This window comes from Carassius auratus, chromosome 6 (genome assembly GCF_003368295.1).
Source record: "Carassius auratus strain Wakin chromosome 6, ASM336829v1, whole genome shotgun sequence".
Taxonomy (NCBI): Eukaryota; Metazoa; Chordata; class Actinopteri; order Cypriniformes; family Cyprinidae; genus Carassius; species Carassius auratus.
Window position 1 is genome coordinate 3641409 of NC_039248.1, and position 19802 is coordinate 3661210.

The following is a 19802-nucleotide window of genomic DNA, read 5'->3' on the forward strand; positions in this document are numbered from 1 at the left end:
TTACGTCTTTTTTTGTTTTTATTTTTTTAATACTTTGCAGGTCAGAGTTGGAAATAGCATCCATGTCAACAGTGAAACATCAAAGAGAACAATAAAATGAGAGGAAATCATAAAGTCCCTAATGAGTTTCCATCCTTGATGTAAATGAAGAATGTAAAATGTGCGCAAAACCCAGAACAGACAAATATTTACATTACATCGGAGCTGATGGCGTCATGTGTCATTAAGTCCAGTTAAAGCCTTTCCAAGCGAAGTCATCATTCAGGCCACAGAAAATGAGGGCCGCTCATCTCATAACGACAGCCAAGCAAGGACGACGCTTTTCAAGAGAACCTGTGATGTACAGCTCTGATTCATTTTTACTTTAATGAATTTGTGTGGCATTAAATTATACAAAATGATACAGAAATGAAGAGATGCATTCCAATCCTCATTCAGTCTTGATGAAGCGGCATTGCTTCTAAACCGAGTGCAAATATTCACGTCTCATTAAACATTGTGTGAAATTATTTAGAGTTTCTTGTTACTTATTTAAGGTGTGCAATTTCAGCAGCACTACTGTATCTTCTCCAAACATTATTGTGAAAAATAAAGCCTGATTTCACATCGATTCTTCCCACCTGCCACTGCTGGACAAACATACAAAATGGTTAACTTATAGTAACTTCAGAATATTAATCTGAAAAAAGAAAAAATATTTTAACATTGAAAGAATAAGTAAATTAATATTATTAAGTAAATACCATTATTTCTTTCAAAACCTTAACACACAACCACAGTGACAATCATTAGTAACATTAAATGTTTTCTTTTTTAATTATTATTATTACAATGGTAAAAATGCATCATACAGAGTTAAGAGTACCAGAGTTGTTCTAAGCTGAAAGCATCATATTATCAGCTAAAGCTTTTAATGAACAACTTATAGGATCTGTGAGTTACCTAGAACCTCTCTGTGGATGTTCCTGCGGTCACAGATTCAGTGCAGATCTGCTCATGATTCACCCGAGACTGAACCGTTGGCAGCACACAAACATATGCAGCAGAATTTCAGTCACTAAGGTTTCTTGGTGAGTTTGCTCTTGGCTGTGAGCTGTTCCACCTCTCTCATAAAGCGCAGACACATTTCATCCTGCCACGGCAGAGACACACACTGCACGGCCACAGGGAGACCAACACCACCCTTCACCGCCTGAAAACACACACACACACATTTGCATCTCACGTTTAATAATGCAAAATTCCTTTTAAATCAATTTAGTTTTGAGTTTTGTTTATTATCAGAATATCAACAGACATGTATGTTTTCTATAATCCCCACGATACTATAATATGCAATATAAAATAATAAAATAAACTGCCTGAATGTTGCTATTGAAGTTTAGCCTTTTAAATGCACTGCATCTGATATTCCATCTTTAAAGATGAATTTAAATCTTTAAATTAAGATTTGATCTTTAGTTTTTTTTAAGTGAAGATGTTTTGATCATAAGTTCAAACTAAAAGTTTATTTTATAGTTATTGGCCTTGTCAAGCCCTAAACCCTCAAACAAGTAATCCATTTTTATACAAAAGCCTTTTATGGTACATAATAAACATTTACTGTAAAATAAACTAGTCATTTCTACATTCATATACATTTCTACAATGACAATTAAACCTAAAAAACATTTTAATGTTATGGAGATGACAAAACATGCTTGGAAACATTTATTATTATTGAGTGTTATGGCATTTATAAAAGAAAAACAAAGCTATCAGAATACAAACAAAAAAACTACTGGAAAAACAAGTTTTTGATGCTATTTAATTATTATTATTATTATTTTTTTTTTAAGAAATTGCGAAGCAAATAGTGCAGTCCCCTTATATTAGAATGACTCAAAAATACACAGTGTCATATACAACTTTACTACTTTACTAAGTTATAATTGCAGTATATTTTATATATACTTATAGTTGAATAAAATGTATATGTCAGCCTGCCACTTTCTGCTTCCTTCTTTGTAATCGTGACTATACTGCCTCCTTGTGGTAGTCATGCATTCAACCCACACAGTACTATATTTTAAGACTAAAAAAACATATGCATTTAATGCAAATTTACCTCAGTGGTCTTGCACTGTGAAACCGTACCTTAATGAAGACTTTGTCCCACACATCCCCATGGACACCCTTGTAGTGACGGAGCTGTGCCTCGTCCTCCTCCGTCACTGTAGACACGGTCACGGCCCCAGCAGGGAAGTTCAGCAGGTTGTACAGGATGGTGTAACTGAGAGCACCTTCAGAGCGGAGAACATTTACTGCATCTAGGCGACTGATACTGGCCTTACACAATGCTTGAAATCATTACGGTCGAGTTAATTATCACAATCCAGTTTTTGACCCTTTTTAAGTAAAGGAAGTATAAAATTGCCACATAGGTAAGGTAAGATTTTAATCCCTCACTTTTACTAGCTCTAATTTAATTTCCACATGTAGAAAGCAACTTTATATTAAAAAAAAAAAAAAAACTAATAATAAATATCTAAACTCAACCAAAAATGACAGTTGGCTGAAAATTGATTCTTCATTTGAACAGCTGTGGAGAGATTCAGCAAGGCATCACTTGGATGGATGCTCTGCAGTGAATGGAAGCCGTCAGAATGAGAGTCCTAACAGCTGATAAAAACATCTGAACTGAAGTGAAAAGCTGTGTGTTTGTAAGAAACAAATTCATCATTAAGGTTTTTTTTACTTTTTCTTTTCACAAGATGTTATTGTGATGTTTTTATCAGCTGTTTGGACTTCTCATTCTGACGGCACCCATTCACTTGCAGAGCATCCATTGGTGAGCCAGTGATGGGATTCTACATTTTGCTAAATCAAACCCATTAACATTTTCGATGGCCTGCGGCTGAGTAAATTATCAGCAAATCTTCAATTTATATTCCTCTAAAACCATTAAGGAGACAAAATCAAAACTGACATCTGACTGGCCAAAACTGATTTTTTTCCCCTTGTAAAATTCAAGTAATGCTGAGGGAATAAAAAATAATGAAACATAAGATGTTGTGCAGTTATTAACAAGGAAGAAAATTTATGAATAAATTGCATGTCATGCCATTGAAAAATAATGTCAACCCTGTGTATACAGGCGCAGGAATAATATAAATGTAATGGTAATGTAAATGAGGTAAGACATTACTGTTGAGACTCCCGCAGTAACGGAAATTGTAAGCTGGTCCAAGCATGGGACACAACAAAACATCCACATTCAGTCTCCTCCACTCAGCTATCACCTCCTGGATGTATTCCTGCAGATAAGAAAACAGAAAAACTTTTACAATCACGTCTGGATAAGAATCACTTTTATATTCAGCATTTGCCAGTAACAGAAATTTGCTCAATTCAAGGGTGATGTTATACGCCCTCAAATATTGACTTGGATGAGGACACAAAACAACACTGTAAACATTAAAGAGCATGTATACTTTACATTTGATCAGGCACAAAAGCTGAAGAATGGGGTTAATTTGGCAGAAAAATGTCCAATTTAGAAGTTGAGGAAGCTGTGAGGTTTGTGCATGACCTATTTAGCAGATCTTCAGACTCTTTGATGAAAATTGTGCTACAGCTATTAGCTATTGGTAGAGTAAGGATATGCCAATGTGAAGCAGCCATGTACAGTAGTGTATGTTGGTTTTTAATCAAGACAGTTTTTAATTTTTTTCTAGGTTCCTGGAATGAATGCATACAGTAGCTTACGTATAATCTAAGCAGTTCATATGGCTGAATGCATTATAGCAGGGGTGTCAAACTCAATTCCTGGAGGCTGGAACCCTGTAGAGTTGAGCTCAAACCCCAATTAAACACACCCGAACCAGCTAATCAATCCTTCAGGCTTGTTTGAAAACTACAGCAAAGACCATTGAGACTCAAAGGTCTCTTACAGACCCCACAGCTCTGTAAACATCATGCATTTTGTGCCTCCAGCTCTTGTTCCCTTGATAAAGTTGATAATCATTTGTACAGTTTTAGTGTTGATGAAACAACATAATTTTAAAAAAATCGATATAATAAAAGACTACCTCAATTTTTGCATGTTGTCTCCACAATTCTGCCACAGACCTTAGACAAGATAAAGAAAAAAAACAGTAACATTTTTTAAAGTTAACTTTTAAAAAGTTAGTAGTTTTTTTGTTTTCATTCTTTACTTTTGGGGGTGAAAACATACTTCCATTCAAAGGTTTGGCATTGGTAAGATTTTTTTTTTTATGTTTTGAAGTATCTTCTCTTCACCAATCCTGCATTTATTTAATCAAAGATACAGCAAAAACACTACTAAAATTGTAAAACTTATTTAAAACCTGAATATAACTCTTAAATGTAATTTATTCCTGTGATTCAAAGCTGAATTTCCAGCGTTTTTACTCCAGTCTTCAGTGTCACATGATCTTCAGAAATCATTCTTTTATGATGATTAGCTGCTCAGGAAACATTTCTGATTATTAGGGCTGCTTCATATTTTTGTGGAAAACATAATAAAATGTAGTTTGGCACTCTTTGATGATTACATTTAATGATAACTTTTTTTAAACAGTGTAAACTTTTTATTATTATTTTATCAATTGAATGCATCCTCGCTGAATAAAAATACGAATTTCTTACTGACCCAAACTTTGAATGGTAGTGTAAACACATTTATTTCTAAAATTTTTAAATTGTAAATAAAAAAAGTAATTGTAACTATGTTATTTATGCAAATTAATGAAATAATATCTCTATAACTGACCCAACTCCAAGACTTGCATCAAGGTTTGCAGATAACCGTGGATACTGAAGAGTACAAACATTAAGACCAGTGAAAAACATTAGGTTGAATATACTCTATTCAAGACAACTGATTGCTTAATTAGACACAAATGAGAAGCACTCACAAAAGGCTTGAGAACAACAGAAATGAGCTTCTTTATGAAGCCTGGAATGCTCAAAATATTGGTCTGAGCACGGAGACATGGGTCAACGGGGCCTGCCTGTCTGAAAGCACACAATATACAACAAGCATGTGGTTACAACAGTTAAAGATGTGGCGACATTTTCTTCAATGGAGATCTGAACGTACAGATGACTGAAGAGGGTACGACCTCCGTCACCCAAGATTCCTCTGATAGTCAACTCATGTAAGGCATGGTAGAGCCGAAGGGGTCGGAATGGAACCAGCTAAAATGTGATCAACATGCCAGAACATCAGTTATCAAGTCTCTATCACACATGTAGAATGTGTTGACACAGCTTTTAACCCTCAAATAACCCTTTAAATCAATCAGACTTTCGTTCTTAATCATTATCCATTTTTCTTTTATTCCAAAATCATTAGGAAAATTAAGTAAAGATAAAGTTCATATTCCATGAAGATGTTCTTTAACCCTTGTGCATCCTTGAGGACATTTTTGGCTTTTTCAGTTTTGTTTTTTTGATAACTTTGCCTGTGTTAATGCTAACTGCATAAAATTTGCCACAGGTGTGTATTTTTATTGGAATTTTAATATTTCACCTTCATTTCCTTTAAAAAATCTATTTTCTACTAGATACACAAAATACTTCCTCTCAGGACCTTTTGGACAAAAATGTCCCCATTGAAACCCATTAAAACTGCAATTTTTAATCCAGTCTACATTCAACTATAAAATGATGCAATCTTTGTTAACAGGCTTTCATTCTGTTGGCAAGGCTTCAAAATTTACATTTTTACTATATTTTACCAGATGGTGCCATTTTTTCAGGTTTGGCATATAAAGCAAATTATCGCTTTATTGTTGTTTTCTGCTGTTTTCGGATTATGCATATTATAGAGCCAATTAGATATATTATGAAGCTATAATTGTGTGGGTCTGTTGGTATGGATGTCAGAGTGTGGTTTGTGTGTACTGAAAATTTTATGTTTGTGTGTGTGTGAACAGTTTGAATGAAAAATATATATATTGTACTGGAAATCACAAATCCCACCCCATGTAAATTAGTCATATAGAGTTACAGACCCTGTAATGTGGAAACTGAATAAGATCAAAAAGTTACTGAGCTTTGAAGATTTTTTTCATTCAAACACATTTCTTATTACTTGTTTGCACTTTTTCATTTGTTATTGTTTTTGTTCAAAGAAAAAATGTGAGCTTGATTTTGATGTAGTAGTTCAGAAGCCCCTCAAAACCTTGTTTTTGTTTTCACCTTGAGAAAATGGCGATTGTTTTGTCTGGTAGATTTTAGTTGAGACGGGTGCTTTCACAGCCAAACCTATAAATATCAGTGGCTTGAGTGCCTTGTCATTTCATAGTTTGCAAGATGAAGAGACGTTTCACAGCAAGGGAAGCTCTGGATCTAGTTGTGGCCACCAACAGTGAGCACCCGGGTACAAGTGAGGATGAAGAATTGACTTCAGAGGATGAAGTCGAGTTTGCATTAGAGTCTGACTCTGATAGCTCTTGTTCCTCTGATGACAGCACTGAGAGTGAGGACACAGAAGAGACTGCAGATCTTCAGGGGAATTCAAAAAATGGGCAGATTCTCTGGTCTTCCACTCACACTGAGACGCTGCGTTACAATCCTGCCAAGGGTATGACCCCGGGTCCCACACACTATGGAACTGCCCGCATCACAACTTTGCAGTCCTGCTTCGACCTCTTCATTACCGAAGAAATCATTCAGCTTCTTCTGGAGAACACTAATTTACACGGGATGCGTTTTGTGATGGATTGGATTGATTTAGATTCCAATGACATTCAGGCATACATCGGGCTGCTGATTCTGGCCGGCATGTACAAGTCCCGATATGAATCAACAAGAAGCCTGTGGAATGTGGAAAACGGACGTTCCATTTTCCGAGCCACCATGTCCCACCATAAATTCAAGCTCCTGAGCTCCACCCTGAGGTTCGATTTCAAAGGCCGATGCAGATTTCCCAGTACATGCTCAGCAAGCCTGCCAAGTATGGCATAAAAATTTGGGTCACCTGTGATGTCACCACATCCTATGCATGGAAGTTGCAAATTTACACGGGGAAGTCTCCTGGAAGTCCTGCGGAGGTGAACCAAGGAAAAAGGGTCATTCTGGAAATGACGGAGGGGCTCCAGGGGAACACTGTGACCGGTGACGATTTTTTCACCTCCTATGGACTGGGGGAGGAGCTTCTAAAGAGGAAGATCGCCCTAGTTGGCACAATTCGCAGGAACAAGCCAGAGCTTCCCCCAAAGCTGCTGCAAATAAAGCATGGAGCACTTCTGTCCTCCCTCTTTGCTTTTACTAAAACGCACACAGCTGTGTCTTACATACCTACGTTTTTGTCCTTTTGGACCTGAGTGGTAGTTTTTATTTTAAATCTGATACTGCATAAAAATATGAAAGCATAAAAGTGAATGTCATAGTTAACCATTTACATATCCAAGGATGTAATATTTAAAGGAAAAAAAACTGCTTAGCATTTAGTATATGGAAATGTTTTATTATTATTATATTTTTTATAAAAATCAACAGTGGCATTATGTAAAGAAACCAACGTTTAAGGTGTTAAATTTCTGAAAACTAATGAATGTTTGGTTATTATGATTAGAACTGATGCTGGAAAAAAATCTAAGTCAGTGAAAGTGGAAAAAAATATTAATCAATAATATTTTTATGACACTTTTTTGAAAAGGACATTTTTGTCCTTTATGGGCCTGAGTGGTAGTTTTATTTTTAAGCTGACACTGCAAAAATAATATAAATGCATCCAAATTAATATTGTTGTTAATAATTAACACATCAAAGACTGTAATAGTCAAAGAAAAAAAATCTGCTTAGCATTCACTATATGGAAATTAATAATAATTATTATTATTTTTATTTAAAACAAAAGTGGCATTATGTAGAGAAACCAGCATTTAAAGGGTTAAAATTCTGAAAATTAATGAATGTTTGGTAATTATGAATAGAACTGGCGCTAGTAAAAAATCTAAGTCAGTGAAAGTGGAGACAAATATTAATCTATAATATTTTTATGACACTTTTTTGACATGGACATTTTTGTCCTTTATGGACCTGAGAGGTACTTTTATTTGTTTCCTGATACTGCATAAAAAATATGAATGCATAAAAATGTATGTTGTTGTTAATCATTGACATATCCAAGGCTGTAATAATCAAAGAAAAAATGATCTGCTTAGAATTTAGTAAATTGAAAATAATTAAAATTTTTATTTTTTTCATAAAAAAACAACAGTGGCATTGTGTAAACAAACCAGCATTTAAAGGGTTAAAATTCTGAAAATTAATGAATGTTTGGCTATTATGATTAGAGCTTATTCTGGTTAAAAAAATGGCATCAGTGAAAGTGGAAAAAAATATTAATCTATAATATTTTTATGACACTTTTTGGACATGGACATTTTTGTCCCCTATGAACCTATGTGTAACTTTTTTTAATTGATGCACAAGGGTTAAATTTCCTAACATAAATATATTAAAATTTCATTTTTGATCAGTAATGTGCATCACTAAGAACTTAATTTTCACAACTTTAAAGGGGATTTTCTCAGTATTTAGATTTTTTTTGCACCCTTAGATTCCAGATTTTCAAATAGTTTAGCCAAATATTGTCCTATCCTAAAAAACCACACATCAATGGAAAGCTTGTTTATTCAAATTTCAGATGATGTATAAATCTCAAAAATTAAAAAAAAATTACCCAGGGTGCATCGGGTCTAAAGAGGACAGTAGCATAAAAATACCTGCTGCTGTCTGTGTCATTAATACTAATTAAAACACAACTTTAACAACGATTAATCTATATTTAATTTAGACAGTAAACACAATGCAGTATTATCTTTTATGTAATTATTATATTTCTATACCTGAATACTACTATGATATCTTGTTTTATTTGAAACTTTTAGATTATTTTTATCTATGCATGTAATTTGTGTATTTGTTCTTACTTTTTTATTGACACTGATGTTGGAACTTTTTTAGTTAGGCTAATAGTTTTTTTCTGTGATACTGAATAAGTACTTAAAGTGTGCTTTACGTAATAAATGGAAAGCAAAGTTACACTGATGCAAAATATTTATTTTCTTGCTGATCCGATCATGACTCATTAGCCTCAATAATATCCAAATACCTTACGTAACAACTGTTAATGCAGTGTGTGTACCGTGTGCCCCGCTCTCTCCAGCAGGTCCTTGGTCTCCCTGAAGGCCCTGGCCATGCTCGGAGACGGCTGCAGATACCCGTCGTTCTCATAATAACCAATCCTCAGGGGCTCTGAGCTCTCATATACCTGTTTAATAAGAGCACAGATTCTGCATTCATGTGACACATCACATATACTGAACAGGAATCTGGTGTGTGGTATTTACTACAGAACCTCTTGGTTAAATGGTATGGGAGGGACGGTGGGGTCCAAGGAGAACATGTCCTGACAGAGAAGCGCCCGCATACATAGTGCCAAGCTCTCGACGTCCCTTCCCAAAGGACCAAGAGAGGACAACACTGAAAACCAACACAATGAGACAACATGATGTTCAGTTTGTGTAGAATTCAAAACGAGCCCAGCAGGATGATGGATGTGATCTCACCTGACTTTTGGCCTTTGACGCATGAACTGATTCCTCGAACACTAAACATAGATGATTAAAAAATAAAGCACAACATAGAAGAAGAAAAACTGGTAGATTAAGGTGAAAGTTGAAAGGTGACTTTCCCAAACCCCAAAATCAATGAAAATTAATTGTACTGCTTGAACAAAATGTGACATTATCATGTCAATGAAAATAAGACCTAGACATGTTTTTCTGATATTCAGCAACACATATGCAATTAATGAAGTATGTTTCATTACGTTAGTTGTACACAACTGCTGCTTTCTGAGTCTGTCATTAAAGGGACAATAAGTAACTTTTTAGGTATTTTATTATCTAAAATCAATATTTTTATTCATAAATATGCCCTCAATGGTGTACAAATACCTATGCCAATGTTTAAACTAATCCTCGTAAATGAAGAATTTATTATCTTTATATACATGGGACGGGTAGGTCGACGGAGGCTTCCATGTAGTTCCACCATCTTGCAAAACTATAATAGCAGAGAGGGACAAAAAGTACTAAGCCAACGCATTTCCACAGCGCGTTTTCGGTCAGAGCCAGAAACGCAGGTGCAGAGCAGTGAGAGGCGCTTGAAACTGCACCGGCAAGTTTAAAAGTCTGGATTGCATTCTTATTATGGACCATACATATGCCGTGCCACAGGAGAAGAAAACATCGTCGCCAAAACAGTCAAAAATAGAACGTAAAAGGAAACGTGATCGTAGATTACAGAAAACAAGAGTTAATGTCGGGGAAGCTTTTTCTAGGTGGAAAGAGCTAATGCTGGATAAAGATTTCAAAAGAGACGCTGAAGTGGCCAGTTTTCTTCTCGACAGGTAAGTCAGTGTTACAATCTATATTACAATATTTTTTTTATATCTAACAATGCACATTATTCAGAAAATATAACGAATAAAGAAGACATAACTACTGATTACAATATTTCATGTTTTCCACAGTCAGTAATTCATACTGTAACATTTGTTTGTTTATGGTCATGTTGCAGTTTGTTTGAAATAACACACCTGTTCACCTGAAGGAAAACTCAACGAAGTGCTATTAGAAGACATCCCGTCAAAGCTTTTTGGTACATATCGCCTACCGTAGATGCAACGCACATTTGAAAAAGCGAGGCGCTGGAGAGAAAAATTAGTTTGAATGCAAAATACAATTTCACCACTAGATGGGAGTAATTCCTACTTAGTGTCCCTCTAATAATAAAAATTAACAAAAGTCATATAAAGTAAAAAATAAAATTGTTATATTAACATGTTATTATAGGAACTTTACAATGTGATTCCAAGTGCTCCTTTTTTGTAATTAGGATACTTTTGATTTATTCTAGTTAATAACAGTATTTTATGTGTGTGTGTGTGTGTGTGTGGGCATGTTTTTGTGACATATCAGGACACAACTCTGTATAATGACATGGGTATGACACAGGTATTACAAGGAGAGGGTGACTTATGAGGACATAACCCATGTCCCCATTTTTCAAAACACTTATAAATCATACAGAATGAGTTTTTTTGAGAAAGTAAAAATGCACAAAGTTTCCTGTGAGGGTTAGGGTTAGGTGTAGGGCCATAGAATATACAGTTTGTACAGTATAAAAACCATTACGCCTAAGGGATGAACACACTTTTCACAAAAACAAACATGTGTGTGTGTGTGTGTTATTATTATCTCTCTCTCTCTCTCTCTCTCTCTCTCTCTCTCTCTCTCAAGAGAGAGAGAGAGAGAGTGAGATTATTCACTTGAGTGACCAACTCTGTTTACCTCGATTTAACTATAATAAAAATTGTATTATTAAAATCTGGAGATCTGTAGGAATACAAGTATTAAATTATATTTCTAATAAATACCTGAGCACATGGCTAGTAGTGGCTAAATGAACTATAAGATGGTTAACCCTGTTACTGTTTAATCACACTGCAATATCTCAACATATATTACTGTTTATGATCTACCTTGAAATGACACAAGAGAATTTATAGAGCACTTCAAGATATCACTTTTCAGACCGAATCTTTGAAGCATAACACTTTTCCTCACACAAATGAGATCACAGATGCATACAAACCTTAGCCTCATTGTTGTGGGCTTGAATCCACAAATCCCACAGAAGGATGCTGGGATACGAATGCTCCCACCAATGTCAGTGCCTAGGCCCAGGATGGAGCCGCCTCCTCCAATCAGAGCTCCCTCTCCTCCGGATGAACCACCAGAAGTCTTCTGAAGGTTGCAGGGGTTCAGGGTTTGCCCGTAAATGGGGTTACTGCAGTCATAACTAAAGTACGTACACATACAGAGGGTCTGAGCTGGTAACAACAGTGGTGACAATGATACAAAGCAGATTTCCAGAACCTTCAGCCGTCTCTGTTCCTGTGTGGTGGAAAAGGCTTCTAACCTCCTGATCTGCGGAGAACCTCTTAACCTTCAAGAAACCACTGAAGACACACCTCTGCTTTTATATTTCTACGTCTGTACAATTCTAGCTGACCCGTGAAACTTGGCATTTGTGATCAAGATCGTTAAAATCAACTTCTACCTCTCATAAAATGTATAATGATTGTGGAGCCCCAGGTGTTTATGACTGGTGTTATATGAACCGTGCAGGGGTCTTATCTTGGGGAAAATCATGGTTTCAGCACAAGTGACATCTTTGATATCACACATTCCCATGTAATAGCTGCCCATAATGCCATAATTTTAACAGATTCCAATAAAAATCTGTTCTGTTGTGCCCTCGGGCTGTACATCTCTGTTCCATAGCAGTTTTGTTATTAATTTGAAACAGTCTATCTTTGTGAACAGCTTAGCTTCATGAATAAAGTTCACTGCAAAATCTAAAATATTTAATATATATATTCTTCATAAAATAAACAATCTTCTCACTTGAGAAGACCTTGAGGTATGTTGGTCTTGATGAAGGGGATCGCGCCCTGCTTCTTCAGAACAGTAACCACCACACTGTCCGCGAACGCAGGCTCATCCAACTTACTCACCACACCACAGGAAGTGTCATGACCCTGCTCACACAAACAGGATGTTACATACACCGCAAACAGGAAGACACTTCCCTGAACCCGTCCAACCATCACATTCACCTCATATGCCACATTATCCTTGATGCTGATGGGCACTCCGTACAGAATACCTTTCTTTTGAGTGTTGATGTCTTTAAGCTGCGCCACAGACTCCATTAAGATCTCAGTGCTGCAGTTCAGATTCTTGTTCACCTCCAGAGCCTTTGAAGCACACCATCACACATCTCAACTATAAGCATTTTCTCATTCTGCTGGTCCTGTGGACTTTGATATATGTGTCCCTGGAGCAGAAAAGCAGTCCTAAGTAGCACCGATATATTTGTAGCTATAGCCAACAATACATTGTGCGGGTGTCAAAATTATTGAGCTTTCTACTTAAAAATCGACCATTTTTATGCCAAATATCATTAGGACATTAAGTAAAGATCATGTTCCATGAAGATATTTAGTAAATTTCCTACCATAAATATATCAAAACTTCATTTTTCATTAGTAATATGCATTGCTAAGAACTTCATTTGAACTTTAAAGATGATTTTTTTTTCATTATTTTTAGATTCCAGATTTTTAAATACTTGTAAATATTGTCATTTCCTAACAAATCATATTTTAATAATTTAATTTATTTAGCTTTCAGATTATGCATAAATCTCAATTTCATAACTGTTTCCCTTTCGACTGATTGTGTGTGTGTGTGTGTATATATATATATATATATATATATATATATATATATATATATATATATATATATATATATATATATATACAGAATAAAATACAATATAGAAAAAACAATATTATATTCCCACTTTATGTACAAGTGAATTAAACTTAATTAATTAGTTTTTCAACAACACCATGATTGCTATAGGTTTCATTGCTAATAATATATAACTGCTTATCCTCTTTTAAGAGAAGATCGATTTTTTAATAACACTATAGCTGATATTTATAATATAAATAAAAAAAATATGATTTAAACTATTAGTAAATGTTGTATACACTGCACAAGACGGCTTATAAGGTCTCAAATTTTTGATTGTAAACCTCTGAAGCTGACCATAAACTCATAAATCTCATACATCATTCACATGTTAAATATGGCCGCAGTCACAACCTTTTCCATAAAGGCATAAAGCACAGCGTCTGGCCGCAGGGAGCCATCCTTGAGTTTCCCAGCGAGCTCAGGCAAAGACAGAGACACTATAGAGCTGCTCTCAAAGCCTGGGTTCTGGAAAGATGCGAGAGAGAGAGAGAGAAAAAACACATCAGATATTTACTGAATCAATCTATAATAAAAGAGACTGAGTTGCAGATGCGTAATCTCAATAACTAAATGGTTTTAAGTCAAGTTCAATTACACGAATGCTTATTTTTCTCTAGCAATGGTTTTATATGTATGTTTCAAATCATTGAGTTAAATCTGATTCAGTATTGTAATATTCTTGTACTGTTGGTTATATAAAAACTGAAAACTACACCACACTCTCAAGAGTTCAGAAAAGAGTCAGATTCTCTATAAGTCAGACTGTACTAATAAAAAGAAAATGGTGTGAAGTAAATAATACAGATTTATTGAAGGATTGAATGTCAAACTCAGTCAAAATAACTGCATCTTCCTCTACAGGGCAGTAATACTGGATATTCTTTGGAAGGCTTTAAATAGCCATTCTCGAACGTCAATAGCATCACTTCTATAGTTCATTTGAACTATAAAGATGATTTTTTTTTCAATATTTTTAGATTCCAGATTTTCCCAGATTTTTAAATACTTGTAAATATTGTAATTTCCAAACAAATCATATTTTAATAATTTAATTTATTTAGCTTTCAGATTATGCATAAATCTCAATTTCAAAACTGTTTCCCTTTCGACTGATTGTGTGTGTGTGTGTATATATATATATATATATATATATATATATATATGTGTGTGTGTGTGTGTGTGTGTGTGTGTGTGTACAGAATAAAATACAATATAGAAAAATCAATATTATATTCCCACTTTATGTACAAGTGAATTAAAATTAATTAATCAGTTTTTCAACAGCACCATGATTGCTATAGGTTTCATTTCTAATCATATATTACTGCTTATCCTCTTTTAAGAGAAGATCTATTTTTTCATAACACTATAGCTGATATTTATGATATAAATAAAAAAATATGATTTAAACTATTAGTAAATGTTGTATACACTGCACAAGACGGCTTATAAGGTCTCAAATTTTTGATTGTAAACCTCTGAAGCTGACCATAAACTCATAAATCTCATACATCATTCACATGTTAAATATGGCCGCAGTCACAACCTTTTCCATAAAGGCATAAAGCACAGCGTCTGGCCGCAGGGAGCCATCTCTGCATTGCTTTTAACAATAAAAGCTACTGGAAAATGTTCTTTAAGAAATCTGTAACAAGACACAGCCTTTGAAGTTAAGATAGAAGAGCATATTTACTTTACATTGATTGATGCACTAGTTGACATTTCAATACCATGTGCTGCCTAATAGTTTTGTGAATAAAACCAACATTTAAATGTTCGTTTATAAACCAGTAACAAGACACAGCCTTTGAAGCTGAGATGGAATATTGTATATTCTAAAATGAATGCGTTAACACATTCAAATTCAATTCAATAGTCTTCATCCTGACTTACATATGACAGTAAAAGATGGCTGTAAATATTGTTCTTTGAACAAGTAACAAGACGCACCCATTTAAGTTTACATATCAAAATGTGTGCATTCTAAATTAATTTATTTCAACTTCTGAATGTCAAACTCAGTCAAAAGAAGTGCAGTTTCTTCCTCTAGGGGGCGTTAAACTGCACAATCTTTGTTATGCTTTGCAAGCTTTTTCTATATTGTTCCATTGCAATAAATTTGTTGTGCTATAGTTCTGTAAATAAAACCAACATCTAAATCTTCTTTTATTAACCAGTAATAAGACACACCCCTTATATTTGATAATTATTCTTATACATTTCTCAAGCTATTAGATTTTATCTCATTGTCATGTTTCGTCATTGCTTTATTCATTGTAACAACTTGCCTCGAATAATTTGACAACAGTAGAATTTGCACACATGAGATGCACATTCATAAACACTTACTCTACACTCAATGTTTGTACATCATATGTATATCGCATGAATAATAGATGCATGTTAGTTTTTATACCTGCATTTTAAATTGTTGCACTGCTTGCTCAGCCTGTTGAAGTGATTTATCTCGTCTTCTCCGTGCATTTAGTATTTTCTTCTGAATCTTCTGATAATTTCTCCATTTCAAGAAGCGATATAATGAACCTGTTGCGCAAACTGTGGCTGCAATCACCGAAGTCCAGTTAATATCCATGTCTGATATAAGATGCTGCATATTTAAGCCGTCCATCACAGCTTCTCAGTGTGCTGTGATCAAAGTGCGAAGAGTAAAGTCAAATTGTCTCTGATAAAGTACTCTCATGAGTGTTTAATAACTTAGGTCATAGTTAAAGAGTTCAGAAGAAATTGTCCACACTAGAGCTCCAACCTTCATTCCACTTCCTGTGCGAATAGAAATCATCCCTTTATAAGAGAAAGATTACAAACTGCGCTTTAAACCGGTGATATCCGTGTGTGTGAGTAGGCAGGTAGTATAACTAACATTTGCATTTAAACATTATATATTTCAGCTGCTTTTATTTCGTGTTATTGTATTTGGTTTCACTGACGTTCATCCTCCACGCCACCAGATGGCAGCAAAACATTTACAATGTAACGCTGGCAGGATTTAAGACCCTGAAAATGTGATATAACTTAACTATTTTGAGTATTAGCCTTGAATACAGTATTAGTGTCGAATGTTACGCACAAACTGATGATAGCAGGTCTCTAAACATGTTTATTTACAGCTGTGAACCGGAAGTTGACAGAGGTGGACCGTCTCTCTCTTCACGTGAACGTCTTTAGACAGACACTTACAGCTTCCGGAAAGTGTCACGCTGTCCTCCATCAGTTCCCAGAGGGTCACTTCAGGAAAACTCAGCTCAAATCATGGTCTTCGAAGAAAAAATGATCACGAATGGAGAGCCAGAGGAGGTATTGGAGCATATTATGTTTTACAGAGCGCTTGAAATGTGATTTAGTGTGGTTATTATAAGCTTTTATTTGATGCTTCTGCTGTCTCAACCGTCGCGTGAGACTTATCTTTTGTTTTGTAACGTTAGTTGTAAGTAAACAGACGCATCTTTGGTATATTATGCTATGTTTTGTTGCTGCTTTCATGCCAGTTATGTATAACGTTATATAAAATGCATGTATATTATGTAATCAATTAATATGCTATGGTGTGTTCAGGAGGAGGAGGAAGAAGAGGAGCAGGACTTGGTGGTATGTATTTAATGTATTGTATTTTAGAGCAATATTATATCTAAATCAGTTCAAATGAATTAAAAGATATATTTAGCAGTTGTTTGAACGTGTTTAATTGATAATGTCATGCATTTGATCTCTGCTTACTCCAGTTATGCCACTTTGGATATAAATGGCTGTATATAATTAAAAAAAAAAATCATTTAAGAATAATAATATATACATGTCTCATGCAAATGTTAATGGAAAGGTCATTTCACCTGCTATTCCAAAGAAAATGCATCTGCATGCAGCAAATATGAGGCTCCATAATGTGTGTGAAGAACATGTCCGAGATCTTCACATCTGGAAAAGCAGATCCTGTAGATGGCTTGTGAATTTCCTTCATCACAGCCAATACAGTTTTGATGATTTTCTGAATTTATGGCACTGCGTAGAATTGTAACTTTAAGGGATATTTCACACAGAAATTGAAATTTGATGTTTATCTGCTTACCCTGAGGTTTTTAAAAGTCTGTTAATGCAACTGGATGGGAATCACGGCTAAAACACACAATAAAACTAAGTGCGTTAATGCATTTATAAGTCTGCGATCCACTATAAAGCAAGAAGAAGACACCGCATGCACCTCATGCAGGGTTTAACTGGGTTTTGTTTCTGTATGTTTTTTTTTTGGGGGGGGGGGGGGGTTGTTTTATTGTATGTTTTAGCCATGACTCCCATCCACTTGCATCAACAGGCTTTTAAAAATCTCTGTTTGTGTTCTACTGAAGAAACAAAGTCACCTACATCTTAGATGCCCTGAGGGTAAGCAGATAAATAATAAATGTTCATTTTTGGGTGAACTATCCCTTTAAGAAATTTTACATGTATCCTTACATTTTTCTTGTGTCTTTCTTATTCTCTTTAATTTCAGTCAAACCCAAGACAGAACATTGTCTTAAGTCTTGTATCAGTGAACCCTGTAGATGCTGTGCATCTTCGTAATGTCTTGATGTCCATGTATACCGAGTTTGATGAAGAATATGGTTGAATGTTTGCTCCTCAGGACCCATTAGAGACGGTGCGTGAGAAGTGTGAGCAGACGGAGCATTGTGTTCACGCTCGTGAACGTCTCGAGGCGTGTGAGACACGGGTCGGCTCACGCTCAGAGACCACAGAGGACTGTACGGAGGAGCTGTTTGACTTCCTGCACGCTCGGGACCACTGTGTGAGTGCTGATGCTCAACCGAACCCGTGGATGTTAGATGTCAGTGACACTAGAGAGGCTTAGATTTTGACAAAACCAAATCACTTCAATCCGGCGAGTCTTGGTTAAAGGTTAAAATAGTTTTGCTACAGGTTAAGAGATTGATATGATGAACTGAAATGCATTCACTATGAAAAAAGTACTTGTACATGAAAGAGGACAAATTAAAATAAATTAAAACGAGATGATCTTGCTTTATCAGTGCAGTCACAAGTAACTTTTTAATTTAGTTTATTTAGTTGAAAATATACTGGGATGAAACTCGAACATGTAAAGTCATTATTAAAGCGTTATCTATTGAATCTACAGCTTATTTATATTACATACGGTCTGTATATATTAAATTAAATTTAAATTTATGCATTTAGCAGAGGGTTTTATCCAAAGCGATTTAAGTGCTGCTTTTTTTTTTTACAACATTTTTTACCTAACATGTTAATGTTAACATTCATTTAAAATAAATGATTAATAATAACCGTTAATCCTAAAATTGCTTGTGTGTAATGGATTAATAATAAATGAAATAACTCCAGACAATTGTTTTTTGTATTAGTGACCTTTAATGTGGAGTCAGAGAAACTGGGGGAGTGACTTTTTGTGTGTCAGACTTATCACTTTGCTCACTTCTGATTATAATATAGTTTTTATAAACCTTATTGATTTATAACTTGTTCTGCTCTGTTTGTTTTCTGCAGGTGGCTCACAAGGTCTTCCAGTCAATCAAATAAAGGGAGCGTCTCAGCGCTGTTTATGAATCGATGTCTGCTCGCAGAAATACAGTGCTCGGTTATTTATATAAGATTTGACTTCTGTCTCAGATTTAATAATTCATCGAAACCCATAGGATCTTCAAATCATGTGTGTAGCTGAAGTGTGACTAACTGTGCTCTGTGTTCACCTCTCATGTGTTTTCTGTTGTGGAGATCAGTAAAGAGGTGATGTTGACATGCATTTGGGGTTATTGCTAATGCAACAAATGACAATAAAGAAGAAAAGACAAATGCTGTTTTCATTACTTTATTGCCGTGACTTGGCTGTTGGGAATTTAAAGAGCAAACAAGCATCAACAGTATACAAGGGATCATAAGTGTACACTACAGGTAAAAGCTATCTGGAGAAGCATTAAGGAACATTTTTGGATACAAAACAAGTTGATCTTCATAAAAGATCTAAAAAATTATTTTTTACATTTGTTTTTATAAATCAGTGGTTCCCTTGACAAAAAGCCTGTAGGATTTTTCCATCGGCTTTTGTATTGCAAAAAATAAGCTCAATATTTAAACATGGTTCATGAAATGTACATGTTTTGTCCATCAAGACAATCTTAACAAAAAAATATGAAAAAAATTGATGGTTTTTGAAGCCTAAATAAAAGCGCCAGAACTTAAAAGCTAAATTTATTCTATAAACGAACTACACTACTTTTATTTGGCATGGATTCATTAAATTGATCAAAATTGAGAGTAATTAGCTTTGTTACAAACAATATATATATATTTCACATAACTGCTGTCCTGTTGAACTTTTTGCATTTATAAAATAATCCTGAA

The 19802-nt window shown here is 34.9% G+C and overlaps 2 protein-coding genes across 4 annotated transcripts; one reads left to right on the plus strand and one right to left on the minus strand.

Moving 5' to 3' along the window:
• On the minus strand, nucleotides 1–16365 carry LOC113091030 (fatty-acid amide hydrolase 1-like). Of its 3 annotated transcripts, XR_003287278.1 has the most exons (16): nucleotides 15832–16365; nucleotides 13767–13880; nucleotides 12707–12847; nucleotides 12495–12628; nucleotides 11680–11886; nucleotides 9588–9628; nucleotides 9377–9501; nucleotides 9164–9289; nucleotides 5105–5202; nucleotides 4920–5019; nucleotides 4775–4818; nucleotides 4071–4110; nucleotides 3188–3296; nucleotides 2137–2282; nucleotides 943–1192; nucleotides 1–629 (listed from the first exon to the last, which is right to left on the minus strand). XR_003287278.1 is itself a non-coding variant. In XM_026256489.1 (15 exons), exons 1-15 carry the CDS (start codon nucleotides 16042–16044, stop codon nucleotides 1058–1060), a joined length of 1773 nt encoding a protein of 590 aa, XP_026112274.1. In that variant the 5' UTR covers nucleotides 16045–16365; the 3' UTR covers nucleotides 1–1057. The 3 variants fall into 3 exon arrangements, 2 of the variants coding, with proteins under 2 accessions (XP_026112274.1, XP_026112275.1); XM_026256489.1 differs by having other exon boundaries at nucleotides 1–1192; XM_026256490.1 differs by lacking the exons at nucleotides 13767–13880; nucleotides 15832–16365 and adding an exon at nucleotides 14962–14999 and having other exon boundaries at nucleotides 1–1192.
• A 210-nt stretch (nucleotides 16366–16575) lies between these two features.
• Nucleotides 16576–19253, plus strand: uqcrh (ubiquinol-cytochrome c reductase hinge protein). Its single transcript, XM_026256491.1, has 4 exons — nucleotides 16576–16730; nucleotides 16989–17021; nucleotides 18052–18213; nucleotides 18948–19253. The coding sequence occupies exons 1-4, from the start codon at nucleotides 16686–16688 to the stop codon at nucleotides 18978–18980; spliced, it is 273 nt and encodes a 90-aa protein (XP_026112276.1). The 5' UTR covers nucleotides 16576–16685; the 3' UTR covers nucleotides 18981–19253.
• The last annotated feature ends 549 nt before the right edge of the window (nucleotides 19254–19802 follow it).

Coding starts and splice junctions, on each gene's coding strand:
- uqcrh (XM_026256491.1), top strand. CDS start 16,686: ATGGTCTTCGAAGAAAAAATGATCACGAATGGAGAGCCAGAGGAG. Junction 17,022..18,051: donor AAGAGGAGCAGGACTTGGTG/GTATGTATTTAA, acceptor TTTGCTCCTCAG/GACCCATTAGAGACGGTGCG. Junction 18,214..18,947: donor TGCACGCTCGGGACCACTGT/GTGAGTGCTGAT, acceptor TGTTTTCTGCAG/GTGGCTCACAAGGTCTTCCA.
- LOC113091030 (XM_026256489.1), bottom strand. CDS start 16,044: ATGGACGGCTTAAATATGCAGCATCTTATATCAGACATGGATATTAAC. Junction 11,887..12,494: donor ATACCTCAAGGTCTTCTCAA/GTGAGAAGATTG, acceptor TACGTACTTTAG/TTATGACTGCAGTAACCCCA. Junction 5,020..5,104: donor CGTACCCTCTTCAGTCATCT/GTACGTTCAGAT, acceptor GTGTGCTTTCAG/ACAGGCAGGCCCCGTTGACC.